The 15,747-nt window shown below is 40.1% G+C and overlaps 1 protein-coding gene across 1 annotated transcript in view; it reads left to right on the top strand.

Moving 5' to 3' along the window:
• The window catches only part of RGS6 (regulator of G protein signaling 6), a 265,768-nt gene that overhangs the window by 4,906 nt on the left and 245,115 nt on the right, over window positions 1–15,747 (top strand). The window contains exon 2 of the mRNA XM_066188182.1: window positions 10,244–10,348. Within this exon, the coding sequence (XP_066044279.1) occupies window positions 10,265–10,348 (84 nt within the window). The 5' untranslated portion in view covers window positions 10,244–10,264. The remainder of the gene's footprint in view (window positions 1–10,243; window positions 10,349–15,747) is intronic.

Genomic DNA, 15,747 nt, shown 5'->3' with positions numbered 1-15,747 from the left:
CTTTTTACATTGCAATTACCAAAGCGATTTGTGTGTAATTTGCATCTGAAAAGGCTGTGTACTCTCATGATAAACAGCAGAGCAGTGAAATCATAGTATATTGCATCATGTCCTTGAAGTAGGTGGGATGCAACCAGTTGTCTTCATTTGCACCAAGGGTATTTCATGGTGCCATATCTTCAAGGACACCTGTGCTTTTGGGTAGCAAATTTCCCATTTTATTTGATTGCAGGGTACTTGCAATTTTCCGTCCTCTTGAGAATGAACAACTGGCAAGAACTCTCAGCACTTTGGGGCATTTTAAATGAGATTATGCAGTCGCTGATCAATGCGGGGCTGGATTGGTTCTATCAACTTGCATAAGATTGCTTGAAGGGAACTTCATTTCAGCGAGCTCTATTTGGAACAGGGAGTTTAGGTGGAGTAAATCTGAATTTGGAATCTAACAAGCACTGAGGCCTATGTTTTGTTTAGGTTTTTTTTTTAATTTTAATATTTTCTTGTCAGTCTGTATTAGAGCATCCATTATTTTGTGCATCTTCTCATTCAGTTTTATATATGAATCAATTTTCTTCAGTTGTTTTCCGCTTACAGGATACGATGTAAAATACAGAGTTCACCCCATGCCCCAGAAGTAGCTTACTGTAGTTGCAATTAATATTTTCTATGGTACATAAAGGCAAGGCACTTTCAGAGACGGCATATTTGATGGACCAGCTTCAAAGAGCAGGATGCTCTTAGCACACCTTAACTGATCCAGCAGAAGATTTATACTGGAGAATGGATTAGAAGTCTACCCTCAAGCTCTGTATTATCAGTACAGTTGCCTATTTTCCACAGGGAATGATTCCGGCCAATAGGCTGGCATTGTTGCAAAACAACAAAATACAGCTTCAGCTTTGTAACTGCTGCTCCTTGCAGGCTGATAGTGCTGAATAATTACTGCTGTAGTTTGGGATCACCAATTCACATGAAGTTCAAAGTTGAGCCATAGCTATCTCCTTGCATTTCTAAATTTATATAGCACTGACACTAGCTTTAGTTAAATATTCAGCATATACTTGCTATCACATTCTTTGTAGCTATCCTTGGTAACAGCATGTTGGCTCAGAGCCTTTCCAAGAGGCCTTGTGCTCACAGCAGTATTATGTTATTGGAAGGGAGATTGATTACCAGTGAACACTGCATTTTTTTTTTCTGAATTCTTTGGAAGAGGGATAGATGTATTGGAGGCAGTTTCTTCCTGGTGTAACATCATTCTGGTCCATTAAAAGTAAATTCAGTATGCAAGTGTCCATTCTAACAATTGATTTCACAGAGCAAAAAAAATTGCCTAGTGTCTTGGTTTGGGAAGACAGGTATCTGCCAGGTAATACAAAAAAAACCAACTGGAGTTTCTTTTGGAATGGAGAGCGTAAACTCCCTCCACCTCCTTTTTTTTTTTTCTTTTTTAATTATAAATTTACAATCAGAGGCTCTTAGGCAAAGATTTGGGAAATAGGAATAGCAGTTTTTTACTAGTATGTAATACAAAGCAAACAAACACAAAAAGAAAACCTACCAAACAACTACAGCATTAATAACAAACGAAAACAGTACCAAGAACCTTGAGGGCTTTGTTTCACAAAACCCAGGGCAGTTTGGTTTCGGTGTCCCTGCAGGATCTTCAGAGCACCAAGCTGAAACAGTGGAAAAGTCCCGGGCTGGTAGCTGGGATGGCAGAGTGTCCCGGCAGGCAGGGGGTGCAGGGTCACACTGTAGCAAGAGGAGCAGCGCCGAAGAAGCCAAAGGCGAGGCAGAGCCGGCCCAGCTCCCCCGGGTGGCAGAGAAGGCTCAGTATTCAGGCCGAACCGGTGATAGTAGATTTCCCAGGACAGGATCCCTTTGGCCACAGTGAAACTCTTCCAGCCAGCAACAGCCATTCTATCTCTTCCCGAACACCGGAAAAAGAAGAGCCCACAGCTGCCTCAAGCTCTGTCTTTTACCTGCATTATCTCCCCCTTCCAACTTTGTCCAGCTCTTTGTTTCGGTTAAGTACTCTCAAGTATCCAACACGTGGTCTCCTTGGTAACTTATGGGGAAAAAATTCTTTAGAGAAAGAAGGAACAAACTTAACCCCCAACACCTAGTTAACCACCAATTCATATGTCGATATTCACTACTTCCATCTCCATTCCATTTTTCCTTCTGGTTATCTTGGGAAGTCAGGACCTAGTCAAAGTTAGATGCCAAAAATTACTTCATATTGACTTCCACGCTTACGTTTCCTGGATGTAACATCCAGATCCAGCAGCATTTTCGGCATTCTAGAGTATCTAAGAATATCTGCAGATTTAGAAACATATAAAATCAAAATGGAGTGTGTGGCAAGCTGGGGAAAGGGGAGGAAAGCAATCCACTTCTGTGGCTTATCAAGAAGCAGTCTGATCACCTGCCGGGTGACTGAGGCTCACACAAATGGAACAACTGACAGTGCCCATCCTGAGTGTTGTCTGTTAGACAGTGGCAGCATGAGCACTACCACAGGTGTTGCAGATGGAGAGAAAATTGTTCAAGACCATGGAGAGCACCCTTTTTGGAGGTGGTGTGAGGCCTTGGTGATCCCTGGTTAGCAATATTCTGCTTAGACCACTAGACTTTTTTTATTAACTAACATACATGATTTGGAACAGCAAGTGATTGGTGAGAAGTACCTACAGACACCTACACATTAGATTACTCAGGGGCTGAGTTTAAACTTGTGTCTATCTGCAGGAAGCCAAGTAACTTGGATTGACTCATGTCTGAGAGCTAGTTTTGTCTTAAAGATGGCTGTGTTCATACAGCATATCCTTGGTTAGAGGGTCTCAGACCTCTGGCCCTCAGCTGGTACCTTTGTGCTCTGAAGATACAGTGATTGTTGTAGATGGGGTTTTTTTCAAGCACGATGTTTAAAAAAAAAACGAGATTGTCCTGCAGCCCACCAGAAGGATGAGGTTATGCATTGTAGGACTTGGGACATGTTGGGAAGCTGTATGGTGTTGCAGAGCCTATTGGGAGACTGATGCAGACATGTATAAGAAGTACGGACCCCAATCCTGTGTAAGATCATCCATGCTGACTCTTGAGAACAAGTGCTGATGGTGGAGACCTGTGTGTCCCAAATGTGTGTCTGCTTAGGTTTGGAGCTCTACAAAAGAGAACCTGGGAACAAACTAGCAATTAAGTTCTGTGGGTGATCTGGAGACCAGAGCTTTCTCCCTGCCCTAGTACTGTGTGGAAATGTAGACATACGTGTAGGATGTTTTGAGGGAAGTTTTCCACAGGAGAAGCACTTAGTTAAGGAAAGGCACTGCATCCTGAGAAAATGTCTGTAAGGGTAGTAGTAATGGGAAATCCCAGTCTTCATCAGGATCCTGGTTTCCCTAAAAAGAAGAAAAAAGGGAGTGTCCTGAAATTGGGTCCTCTGTTCTTGCTCTGTCAGAGGGAGGCGAAAGAGTCTTGGCTTGTTTCCTGGCCCGTCCTTCATCCTGCCAGTTGTAGAGTGAGAAAAGTGTTGAGCTCCTGTGCTTCAACATTGGGCTCCCTGTGGGCTTGTACCTCAGAAAGAGGAGGAATGGGGTCCTTTAGGGCCCTTGAATTCTTCCAGTGTGAACAAAACTGCTTTCCCACAAACAAAGAGGAATTTGTTTGGCAAAAGTTTGGACATTAAGTGCAGCTGCTGGAAGTGTTTACACTTGGTTCCTTAAAAAAGGCAACAGGCAGTATTGTTGATAGTACTGCAGTGCTCAGCACTTGCAAGGAGGGGCAGAAGGTCTGGGATAATCTTCTACTAGGAAACTATTTTCAGAGTAGCCTCAGTTATGTTTTGATGTCTAAAACAAAGGATTGAAGGATTTTTAGGTGCTTTGGGAGCTATACTTCACTGATTGAAAGCAGTCTTTCTTCTCTGCCCCTCCATGCAGGGGAGCAGTGCATACCTAGTGGTATCTAGGGTGGGGCCAGACCTTTGCTCTGTCACTGCTGACTCCCTGTGTGTAGCCTTTATGTCCTCCTCGTCAGGCTCAGGGGAGGACATACTTGCAGAGTCTTGACCCACTGGGCATGGTGGTGATGTGCCTTGGGTAGCTCCAGTGTTTCCCAGAGAGGAACTGGTGAAGATGGTGGAGTTTTGATCTCAGCTCCAGTCTTCCTGACTTTGGCCCATTCAGATGGGTGTTATGTATGTTCCTCTTTGGAAAGATATTTTCCTAATTATGCGAATTTACTTCTGAAGGAAGAGTAGAGGTGAATTGTGAAGTGCTTGGACTAAGCTACACCAGTGAAAAGCAAAGGATATCCTAGGTAGGGCCTGGGAACTGACCTCTGGCTAGTGTTTTCACCTTGGTCAACAGGTTCAGCTTAATGATAGGCTGTGTGTTGCCTTCCAGTATACACAATGTGCATGGCATGCCCAAGTCCTGGTTTAATGAAGTAATAATTAACTAGAAAAAGAACATGAAGACAAGTTTCTTCCCAGTGCAATTTTAGTGGGATTTGGTAATGGAAGTGAAATACCAACTTAATATTAATAGAGATTAATTGAACTCAGTTTGATTTTTCCTTCTATCTCGTCCCTCCTGTCACCTTAATAACAACCTATTTGATCTAAATATTCTAGCAGATTAGGTAGGGATTTTTCCTATTAGGTAATTATGAGTTCAGTAAGGCATGTGGTTATATGATTTCTCAAGCAAGTGAAAAGTCATGTAGTCTAGTTGTATTTCACTAGTTAGAAAAAATTAACTAGGTATTAATGACATAAAATTGTAATTTACTCTATGATTGTGTGCTAAAGCACTAAATCTCTCATGATTTGATATTAACACTACGTACCAATTATAAGCTGCCCTTGAAATATATTAATTACATAGCATAAAGGTAATTTTCACTGTTACCCAAAATTATATTTCAGCTGAGCAGTCCTGATATTTATCTCCATGGGAATTCATTTAGCTGATTCTGTTTTCTGTGATTCAGTTGTCCCCTATTTTAAAAAACTACCTTATTTTATCTCACATGTACAAGAAATGTTTTGCACTACGAATTGTCAATGTTAAGTTTACAATTTATTTATTACAATGCAGGATAGGAGTTGAAATACAGCCTTGTATTATTTTATTAAACCCAGGTGATATTTTCAAGAAATAGTTTGTTTTGCAGGATTTCTTCTAATGCACTTCTTTATTTCTTTCTCTATTTTGTATAAACCCCAGGTCTAGAAGGACTCCTACATCTACTAATTCCTATGAAACACGTGGGGTTTTTTGTCTGTAAGAGGCTTCTTAGAGCAGTCTTGTTTCAAATGGTCTATTCTGCCAGCAATCAAGGTGTTTGAGAGCACTAAGGGGAATCTCTTAATTTGCTGCTCAAATGCTTTCGTTGAATTTACACATACACAGAGATTAAATGCTGACAGTATTTCTGGATTAAAATGTATAGGTGGTTTTCTTTGAAATTTTCTAATTGCATTTCTGTATGAGAAACTCTTAAAAGGTATACTGGAAAAATTATTTTCTTGATTTTCAGAGCATATTTTTAATTGGTTATTCCACCTTAAAGTTCACTCATCCTTTCATGACATATGGGAGCCTTATCTCTTTGCAGCTTCTGGTTTTTGGGAGAGTGAGGAGGCTGATCGGATAAGAGCAAGAGGGAGAACTCTTACTATGATTCAGTGCATTTTGTCAGCAGCTGCCTATCTAATCCAGTGGGCTCATGTTTCTTAGGGGAAAAGCAGAACTGTTCTATAATAAAGAATAAAACATAAAAAGCAAAAAATCAGTGAGAGGAGAATGTACTCTCTCTTTTTAGCATATTTTTGGTAATATTTTTCAAAGGCTTAATAGGCCATCTTATCCATAAACAAGAAGTTGAAGACTGCTGATTTTCTTCTTGTGTGTGGCAGAGTGAGAGAATGGCTAGCACAAATGGTTTTCAATTTTTATCGCTTTTGCTGCTGAGGAGTCCAGATTGCTGCAAGCTAGGCTATTGTCAGAAAAACAGCTGTGGGAAAACAGCATCTTTGAACATGAAAGTTAAAATTTAGAGACCATTTATTTTTTTTGAAGACATGCATTTGGACTTAGATTTCTGGTGTGTGGCTACAGGCTGGGTTGAGTTAGCCCTGATAATACAGCAAACTGCCCAGAGGAGGGAGGAGCTGACAGTTCTCTTCAGATAGTAATTGGTGAGGTTCTTAGCTGAAGGCTGTCTTTATTAAGCTGGAGGCTTAATTTTTAAAAGAAATCCCAACATAAAAATCTTTGTTTTCACTCTTTTCAGCTAAGCGTAGCTGAAATTTCTTTATGAGACTAAGCTGGATTCACTTCTGGCTGATACATCACAAACATGCGCTTAGAGAAGAGTTCAGAGGGCAAACTCTGTTTTCAGTCTGTGTAGTATTGTAGGGTTGACTTCCTGCTTGCATCTGGAGTAGACTGGGCTGACAGTGAGGAAAAAATTGTGTAGGTTTTTTTGGTTTGTTTCTTAAGAGAGGGCTGTGCAAATCAGATGTGGACTTTCACATACAATTGTATTAATTAAAGGTTTGCAAATGCAGCCTTGTAACATAGGAGTAGGGTAAAAAAAGCTGTACTTTGACCATGGGCAGTCTCATTTGTGTTTGCAGCAGGCAGCTCTCTGGAGAAGGATCTTGAGATCCAGTGGACAAGCTGTCCATGAGCCAGCAGTGCCCTTGTGGCCAAGAAGGACAATGGGATCCTGGAGTGCATTAGGAAGAGCACTGGCAGCAGGTTGAGGGAGGTGATCCTGCCCCTCTGCTCAGCCTTGGTGAGGCCTGACCTGGAGTGCTGTGTCCGGTTCTGGGCTCCTCAGTACAAGAGAGACTGGAGCAAGTCCAGCGAAGGGCTATGAAGTGGGGACTGGACCGTCTGTTTTGTGAGGAAAGGCTGAGAGAGCTGGGCCTGTTCAGCCTCAAGAAGGGACAACAAAGAGGGGTTCTCATCCATGTGTTTAAGTATCTGAAGGGAGAGTACCAAGAAGACAGAGCCAGGCTCTTCTCTGGGGTGCCAAAGCAGCAGGACAAGAGGCAATGGGCAGAAACTGATGCACTGGAAGCTTCAGCTGAACACGAGGAAGAATGTCTTCGCCATGTGGGTGAGTGTGCACTGGAACAGGTGCCCTTAGAGGTTGCGGAGTCTCTCTCACTGGAGATACTCAAAAGCCGTCTGTTCTCAGTCCTGAGTAACATGCTGTAGAGGACCCTGTGTGAGCAGGAAGGTTGGACCAGATGACCTGCAGTGGTCTCTTCCAACACCAACCATTCTGTGGTTCTGTGAAGCAGTCCTGCATCACTGGGTGCTGAGCTCCATTCAACGCCCATATGTTAAAAAGCACAGGTATAGCAGAATCCATGGGACCCAGCATTGCTGTGCTTTCACCTTGGAGAGCCAAGAACATGCCCATGTCATATCACTGTCTTATTTTATCTGCACTTTGTTTTTTTCCCTTGTAGAATACCAATGAGAAAGATTTCTGTGTTTTTAAAAAGGGTATAAAAGAAACAGAAAAAAGTTGGACAGTGGTCAGAGTCCTCACTATTCCTCAGGGGCCCTGGCTTGGCCTGCTAAGGCTCATCTCAGCAGCAGCAGTGCCTGAGCTGTGTGGAGGGGATGCCCACTCTTGTCTCTTCTTCACACTGCACATCAGTCCTACCTTGTCTCCAGCCTTATTCTCTGAGATGTCCATCCTGCTGTCACTCCTGCAACCGTGGCCCTGCTCCTGCTGCTCCTGACTGAAATCCAGAAGCACATGCTGGGCACTCGTGGGAATAATTTTTACATATTTCTGACTTCCAACAGCAGATTGGTTCCCTTGTATTGATTACCTTATGTAGATGTTATGTAGATCTACATGTTAGGCTTATGTAGATCTTCAAAGTTAATGGCTCCCTCAATGTCACTGTGAACAGCATGCTAGCTACTACTGCGCATTGTACATGATGTTATTGTCTTGTTGCACCAGAGTAGATGAAAAGCTTCAAGAAGTGCTATGGGGGAAAATATGGAAGCATCAGAAAAGATCAAGTGAGCTGACAGTATAGCAAGAACAACAGAATTTGTAAATGTGGACATTCAAAGTGAATAATGCACTAAGTGAAGCACAGCTATGTAATGCTGCAGAGGGTTATTCGGTTAGAAATTGTAATTTTGTTCTTTTAAGAGCATTTCTGAATTGGAAGGTAGTTGCAATTGTTTTCTTTTAAAGCATACATATAAAATCTCACATAATGTAAGTGGTGAATGTGGTCTTTATATACTGCAGGTGAAGCTGAAACTTGTGTGACTTGACATATGCTTTCAACTCTGCTTTGTAATTGACTTCAGAAAGTTACATAAAATATCAACCCAGTTCCTGCTCCATTAAATTGAGTGATGATAACCTAGAGCCTAATTCTTCAGTGCCTTGAAATCATGACCAAGTGTTGTGAAAATGCACATTCCTGTAAATAATTTGAAGTGCTATAATTTGAAAATGCTTTACGTTTCATCAGTTGTGCTGTTTAATTTTTTCTGCATCTAATAATTTTGCTTAGAGAATTTATTCAATTTCCTTTTTGGCTTGTGACCTGGCACAGCAGTGTAGTGTATGGGCTTCTAGGAAGACATGAGGTTTAATAGGGGTTAAAATAAATTTATGTCCTTTAAATATAAAATAGTGTCTAAATTTGTCTGAATATGCCTTTAAAGGGTGTTCTATTTATATTGCTTCACTTGACCTTGGACTGTATTACTGAATATGTATATTACTGAAATTGATATATGCATGTACATATGCACTTGTGTCTCTGCACGCATAACTTATAAAAGAAAAAAATGAATGACTCTGGATTGATGTAGGTATCTAACCCTGGTTTCTTTTATGTTTTCTTAAAGGGGGTATCTCAGCTGCTTCTGACTCTAGTGATGGGTTAGCCATGTTACCGCAGCAGCCTTTTCACTGCTGAGAAAGGACAGAGCTGGGATATGGTCTGAGCTTGTCTGATTCTAGGCTCTTGTCTTGTCCTTGGGAGCTGATAACTGACAGCTAGAATGGCTCAAGGCTACATTATACATATAATTGTATGCTATGTGTGTATATTATATGCTGGGGCACTTTGTTGCCTGTGGCAATGTGAAAGTGGGTAAAGGAAGGAATAGGAAGGTATCTTTTTCCTTAAATAACGGAGACAGTTTAGTGGTGAACTGTGATTTAGAAATTAATCCATGGGATATACTTGTGTGAACATAGATTTTTTTTGTTCTTAGTTTTTAATGAAAAATGGTGAGATTGGATATTTCAGTACTTTCAATGTTAAAGAAATTGAACTTGTCAGACAGTTTTAATGCCAATGTCTTTACAAGGCAACATTACTTCTTAGGTTAGGAAAGGTCATCACACAGCTCCACTGCAGCCTCTAATTTAAATGTAACTTGTCAAATGTGCTGTTGGAAGAAAAACTTAAAATATAGCATATGACTTAGAACTTAAAGTGCCTTCCCTGCACCAGGCCCTTTTTAAAATAGTGCTCTTGCCTCAAGGCTGGCATGACCTGGAGGAGATGAGGCAGCAGTTCCAGTTCTGTGCTTCTAGAAGATAAAGAGTACTATGTGTGATTGTCTGCCTGTGTCCTGTTGCTTCTTTCCGGCTGTGTCATGAGAAGAGGTGAGGGAAGCTGTTTACTCTGAACAAACAGCTATGCCTCCCTGGTTCTTGGCTGCTGCTCTGGGGTTGTGGAGAGCTGGAAGGGGCTTGGAGTGTCTGCAGGTGAGAACTGTCAGTGTGCCTGACAGTCTGCTGCACCTGCCGCTTACAGTGGGGTTTCACTCTGCCTCACAGCAAGCTGCCTTTGCTTTTTCTTTGCAGGTACCTCAAAGCTTCTAGAAAAGTCAAAGCTGTTGGTGCTACGTAGCGAGGAAAGGAAGCGTGTGAAGTACTAATTGGATATTCTTCTATTGTATGAGGGCTTATGATAAAACTTCAGAACTGTGGGAGAAATGTGTGTATGTTATGACCCAAACCACAGCTGTGTGTGACTTGATGGTCCTTGTTCTTGGGGCATTATTCTGTAAACCAATCAGTTCTAAAATCCTGCATGGGGTGAAGTCTGGAGTGTGATTCCCTCTGTACCATCCTTGTCTGTCTGCCTGGGAGGCAGTTGCATGTCCTCACCATGCTCCATTGCAGCCTGGAGTGATGCTGACTTTTGCTTCTGTCCTTGCAGTCTGAGTGACGAGAGGCAAGCATGGCCCAAGCACCCACTGATCCAAGTAGTGCGGAAGCTGCTGACCCAGAGGAGAGTTCTCCAAATATGATAGTCTACAGAAAGGTAAGGATTTGGAGCTGTGTGCAAAAATCCCTTTTCTATGTAGTTGGCTTGTGAAAGAATCCCATGCCCCTTTTGAAGTCAGAGGTGTATTTCAGACTGCTTGGGTGCATAGTTGAAAAAGTTTTCAGGAAAGTAGGTGTTTCAAACGATAGCATTTGAGAGCTTGGAAGCTGAATTCTGTTTAGTGGAAGCACTTGAGCTTGTTAGTATGAAATACTTGATGACAAGCCAATTACTTGAAATTTAACTTTTTGTCATATGACTTTAGGTAATCATTCAAGTTTACTGCAGCTAGCTAAAATAAGTGTACACATCTTCCAAGTTTTATCATACTAAGCACAAAGCATCCTCCGTACAGCAATCTGTTGGTCCTTTTTTCCTATATTCATATTGTGTTTCTTGTTATATAATTAGCAGTTTGATTCTTTGTAGGTCATTGTTCTTACTTGCCATGCCTTGCTTAAATTAAAAAAAAAGAGTATTTTCTCAAGTGCTACAGAAAAGTGAATTAGACAAAGGTTAAACAACAGCAACGTATGATTTTAAAGAGCATTCTTTCACCATGATAAAATGCCTTATTCTGAACTACCTTGGAGGTAGCATAAAAGATGAAGGAAACCTATCTATTGACCCATTTGCAAAGGCATTGTTTTGTTCTGGGATAGACGTATCCTTCATCTTTGAAATTTAGTATTTTTGTAGCTTAATGAAATAATGTAAACATATTTTATTTGCCTCCAAAGTATTTCTTATGTAGTACGCAGAAGTGCTGTATGGTTCTGACAGAAATTTCTTGCATAGCTTAAATAAGCTACCATTCTGTGAATTTAGGAGCTACAGTGCTAACTCAGATCAAGTTTCCTTGTGTAGAATGATCCTGGGTAAAATTACTGAAATGTGTTGGAGGTATATGGTTATGTTTTCTGCTTGCATGAGTGCAATCTTGATGACTTTCATATGCTGAGAAAATAATTTAGGTTTCGTATGGAGCATGAGTTGTTTAAAGTGTTACTTTTTGATATCCATAATTTTGGTTTGGTTGTTGTGTATTTGGTTTGGAATCTGGAATTGTTAACATGGGAAAAATTTCTGGGTAATGTGTAGGCTTGTTTGTTTTGAATGTGTTATGAACACACTTTGGCTGCTAATTTGGAAGTAGCACTAGTCGGTTAGTCAGATTATTTTTGTCCAACCTGTTTGCTGAGAGGTCCAACACCCCAGTAGGCTGAAGTAGATACAGGGTATGAAGGAAAAGTCTGGTTGTGTGATCTAGGATTAGGGCATTAAATCTGTGACTCTTCAGAGTATCCACTTACCTATTCTTGAAAACATTGCTTTATTTATGTGCCTCTCTTTCTATTCATCTTGCAGCATTTCCACTTTAGGATTTCTCCATTTCCTTGCCTTTCAGTGTTTCATTATTGTCATATAGAACAGAGCTTGTGAATTTGTGGTATCAATGGGGAATATGCTCATACTATTTGAATCATCTCTCCTTACTGGTTCTCCTCTGATATTAGTATTATCAGCCCTTCATAATACAGTCGCCTGTCAAAATACATAGTTGTCTTTTAGAATACCATACCCCATGCATTGTGCAGTAATAGTGTATTCTGTATCATCAATTTTAAGCTAACATGTCTGTCAGGATTTTTTTGCTGAGTGTTTCTGTTGCTTTATGAATAAAAAACGTTGATACTACTTATATTTCAGGGTAAATTTTCATTGGTGATTGACTTATTAAATGTAATTTACATTATTTTAGATATTAGCGTTTGGTATAATTTGATATTTTGATATTATTTTGATATTAGTTAGATGTATTACACAACAATTTTATATTCCTTAATGTTGAAAGATCATATGCAAAATCTGAGACAAGACTATTATTCTTTTGATTATCTCTCCCCTCTCCAAATGAATGTTTAGCTCTTCAGCTCTCATTTCCTTTCAAGTGGCTTGATTGCCAGTAATGAAAGAGAAAAACACTGCACTGGACTCCTTGAAATATTGAACACAATCTGCCTACAGGTCAGGGTTGGTATTGTGTCACATTAGAAGGAAAGGTTTTCTTCTCACAGCAGGGATCCCAAGGTGCAATTGTTGATCCCCCTTAGGAAGAATAATGTATTATTGTAGTAAGGGTGGGCTCTGATAGTGGAACCACAGTAAATTCTGCTGTGTGAACTGTTTTCTTGCTTATCGTAACTGTCGTGTTTGTGGGTTTTGGGGGAGTAAAGCCCTGAAAGTAGAACCTCAGATTGTGAATACTTTCATTACTGAGAGTCTCTGGGGTTGGTTTGAAGTTCATGTGCCAACATCTTGGTTGTAGGCTGGTTTTCTTTTAGTCACTAATGAAAGGTAGACACATTTAGAGGACAAACCAGATCCTAGGTGGTATTGGGTGTCCCTTTGGAGCAACCTCTCTCTGTTTTGTTTATGGAGAAAAGCCTGGAACAGGCTGTGCTCTTTATTTAGGTACGTAAAACTAAGTGGCATGGGTTTTGGCCATGCAGAACAAAATAAACTAATTTATTTTGACTCAAATTACTTCATGATATTCTCTATGGACTCTTGCAAGCAAATGGATTCTAACTGCTTTGATTGCTACAGCAGAGGGTCTCAGTAAGATAAGTCTTATTTTCTTCTGCCTTCAGTGTTAACCTTTCAGGGGATGATATTTATCAATTTGTGAGCACATTATGTTTTTTTAATCCAAGCTACTCAGTGTTGCTCCACCGTTTTGGATGACACGTGTGTGTGAGTTAAATAGCGCAGATGCATTTGTTACAGTGAGCTGTTACAGTGAGCTGTTTAGGGTATGATTTGCCTCTCCCTGCCCTTGTTAAGATGAATTGTACCCCAAACTACATGAGCTGTATTGACCAAGTCTCCAGTGACAGTCATGGGTACCTACCTGTCAGGTACTTATGTCACAGGATAGACATTTATGGTTAGCAAACTACATTCCAGTCCTTGGACTGGTATGTCCTCTCATCTCTCTGTGCATCTTAGTGCTGAGGTCTGGGCTCTCACAGGGCTACAGATGGTGCTGCAGGAAGGGTGGGCTGTCATTTATCTGTGTGTTGCAATGGTACCCAATGGAGGTGTAAGAGTGCTGCAGATACTGCATTGCCATTCAAGTACTCTGTGAGCACACTAAGTCTGGCCACATCTGGAGAAGATGCTGATGTATTTTTTGATGGGATTACTATTGGAAGAGTGGTGCACAGTGCTTAAAAAGATTGTTTGAAATGACTGCCCTACTTTTCATGGGAGCAGGGAGTGACATCCCCATCCTTGCTTCAGTCTGCGAGCATTGTGTAGGTGCTGCAGCATGGAAGGAAAAAAATGCAATAAAAGGTAGTGAGAGGAGAAGAACCTCTACTAGCAAATAGTAACAAAAAATATAAATTAATTTTAAATGCTGGTCACATCCCCTTGAAATCCAGCTGCCCTTGATTAGTGTTTCTTGCAAGTGCTGGTGACTGCGTCTTGGGGGCTCTTTGGCTCATTGTTAGAAAAATCCACATCTGAAAATTTGTCTTCTGCAGAGAGTGTTGAAAGGCAAATGGTTTGTGGACACCTTCTGACACCAGACCTATTAAGTGACCTATTATCAAAATAATTTGGCAAATCAAATTTTCTTACATAAAGGATAGCGGAAAATTGTCATGTCACTGTAAGAAAAATCAAAGTATTTAGAGCTTGGCTGAATAAGAACTGAAAACACCAATAAGGAGGAGTAGTTGGGGAATATAACAAGAAGGATGAAAATGCAGAAATTAATATCTAAATTGGATAACAAGGTGTGCTTGTTCCTGAGAGAGATCTGTGACAGGGAAGAGTTTGCATGAGAGTTAGAGAGTTTTGGAACCACTGGAGCATGTATATTCTGAGGGACATCAAAATTTACTGTCAGAGAAATGATTTGCATTATCTGATAGATTTCCATTTCTGCTTATTTTTTGCCACACACATCCTCTATATCTGCTTGCTAATGTTGGCACTTAGTGAGTTAAATTTTGAATTTTTATGATTACTCATGGTAAATCCTTTGAACAAGCAGGAAAATCTAATTTCCAAAGGCAATTACTGCTCTAAGTAATGTAACACAAACTTGCAGCTGCCACAAGATGCTTTCAGAAAAATCTGAGCTGTTTGCTACCTTCAGTACTTGGCAACCTTAGTATCTTTTTAAATGCTGATTTAAGATCTGAATTGGAATAATTAAAAAAAAAAACACACACGCACAAAAAAAAACCAAACAAAAAAAACAAAGAAAAGCAGCCTGACATATGCAGATTTTCTCCAGGCAAATTCCAGTGTTCCAGTCATGTTCAGTATCAGGAGTGTTGCTGTCAGACCTGGCCGAATGTGCTGATTGGGCAGGAAATGAGAGAACCAAGCAGTTGTGAAGACAGGCGTATGCATCCAAAAAATGTATGGACCACAAAGCAGAAGGATGGGGGAAGAGACTGTTGTTAAATTAACTGTTTGTATTAAAAATCTAGTACTGGTATTTTGAGCTAGTCAGAAAACTGAGATTACAATTTGATTGCTCTTGAGTGATGCTATGAAAAACCATCTCAATAGGACAATGTCTAAGCAACCAAAAGCAGATGAGCCTCATAAGGGTATAGTCCAAATGAGACTTGTAAAGAAAGAAGAAACTGAGGTGTTTTAAAGTGAGATGGATTTCATGCATACAACTTTTTTTTTTATTAGAAGAAAGCAGTCTGCATCATTTTTTGAGGCTTCCTAGCCCCTTTGAGGTTTCATGCTCATGAGGTTTTATGAGAGGCAGCAGAACTTAAAATGTATTTTAACTGTTGACTATTTTGGTATTTTTTTTTTATCTGAGTCTCTTGTGTTATATTTTAGGATTCTGTCAAAGGTAAAAGTCTTCTGAACCTTCTCATCTTTGTACATGAAATCTGAGGTTTTCTCAGTTGCTTCTGTTTTGTAACTGTTTTTTTAACATAAAACTGTAAATTCATTATGATAATGCATGAGTTGATAACACTGCAGACCTTCAGACTTCAAATATTACCCAAGGATTTTTATGTACTGTCATTAGAGATTACTTTATGGAAATTTAAGTCATCTTACTCTTAACATTTCCTGATTTTTTTTTTCCTTAACTCTGTTTCTAGACTAAAAGCAGTAAGCCACGATTAAACTAGGACTGAATTTGAGAGTATGTAATGGGACTTCAGGAACTGAAATATGCACAATTTTGGATAAATAATCTCCAAACCAGCATTGTTACTGCTGGAAAATTAATTTAAACCTAGTCTTGTTACCAAAATGTGTTGACACACAGGTTAGGCAACAGGGGAGCTTTAATCTGCACTTCTGTATTGCCCATTGACAAGGAGGTTTAAGTTAATTTATCA

This window comes from Chamaea fasciata, unplaced genomic scaffold (genome assembly GCF_029207755.1).
Source record: "Chamaea fasciata isolate MVZ Bird 193981 ecotype frontalis unplaced genomic scaffold, bChaFas1.0.hap1 SCAF_7, whole genome shotgun sequence".
Lineage (NCBI taxonomy): Eukaryota > Metazoa > Chordata > Aves > Passeriformes > Sylviidae > Chamaea > Chamaea fasciata.
The sequence above is the reverse complement of the archived record's forward strand: the minus strand, read 5'-3'. Positions and strand labels throughout refer to the sequence as shown.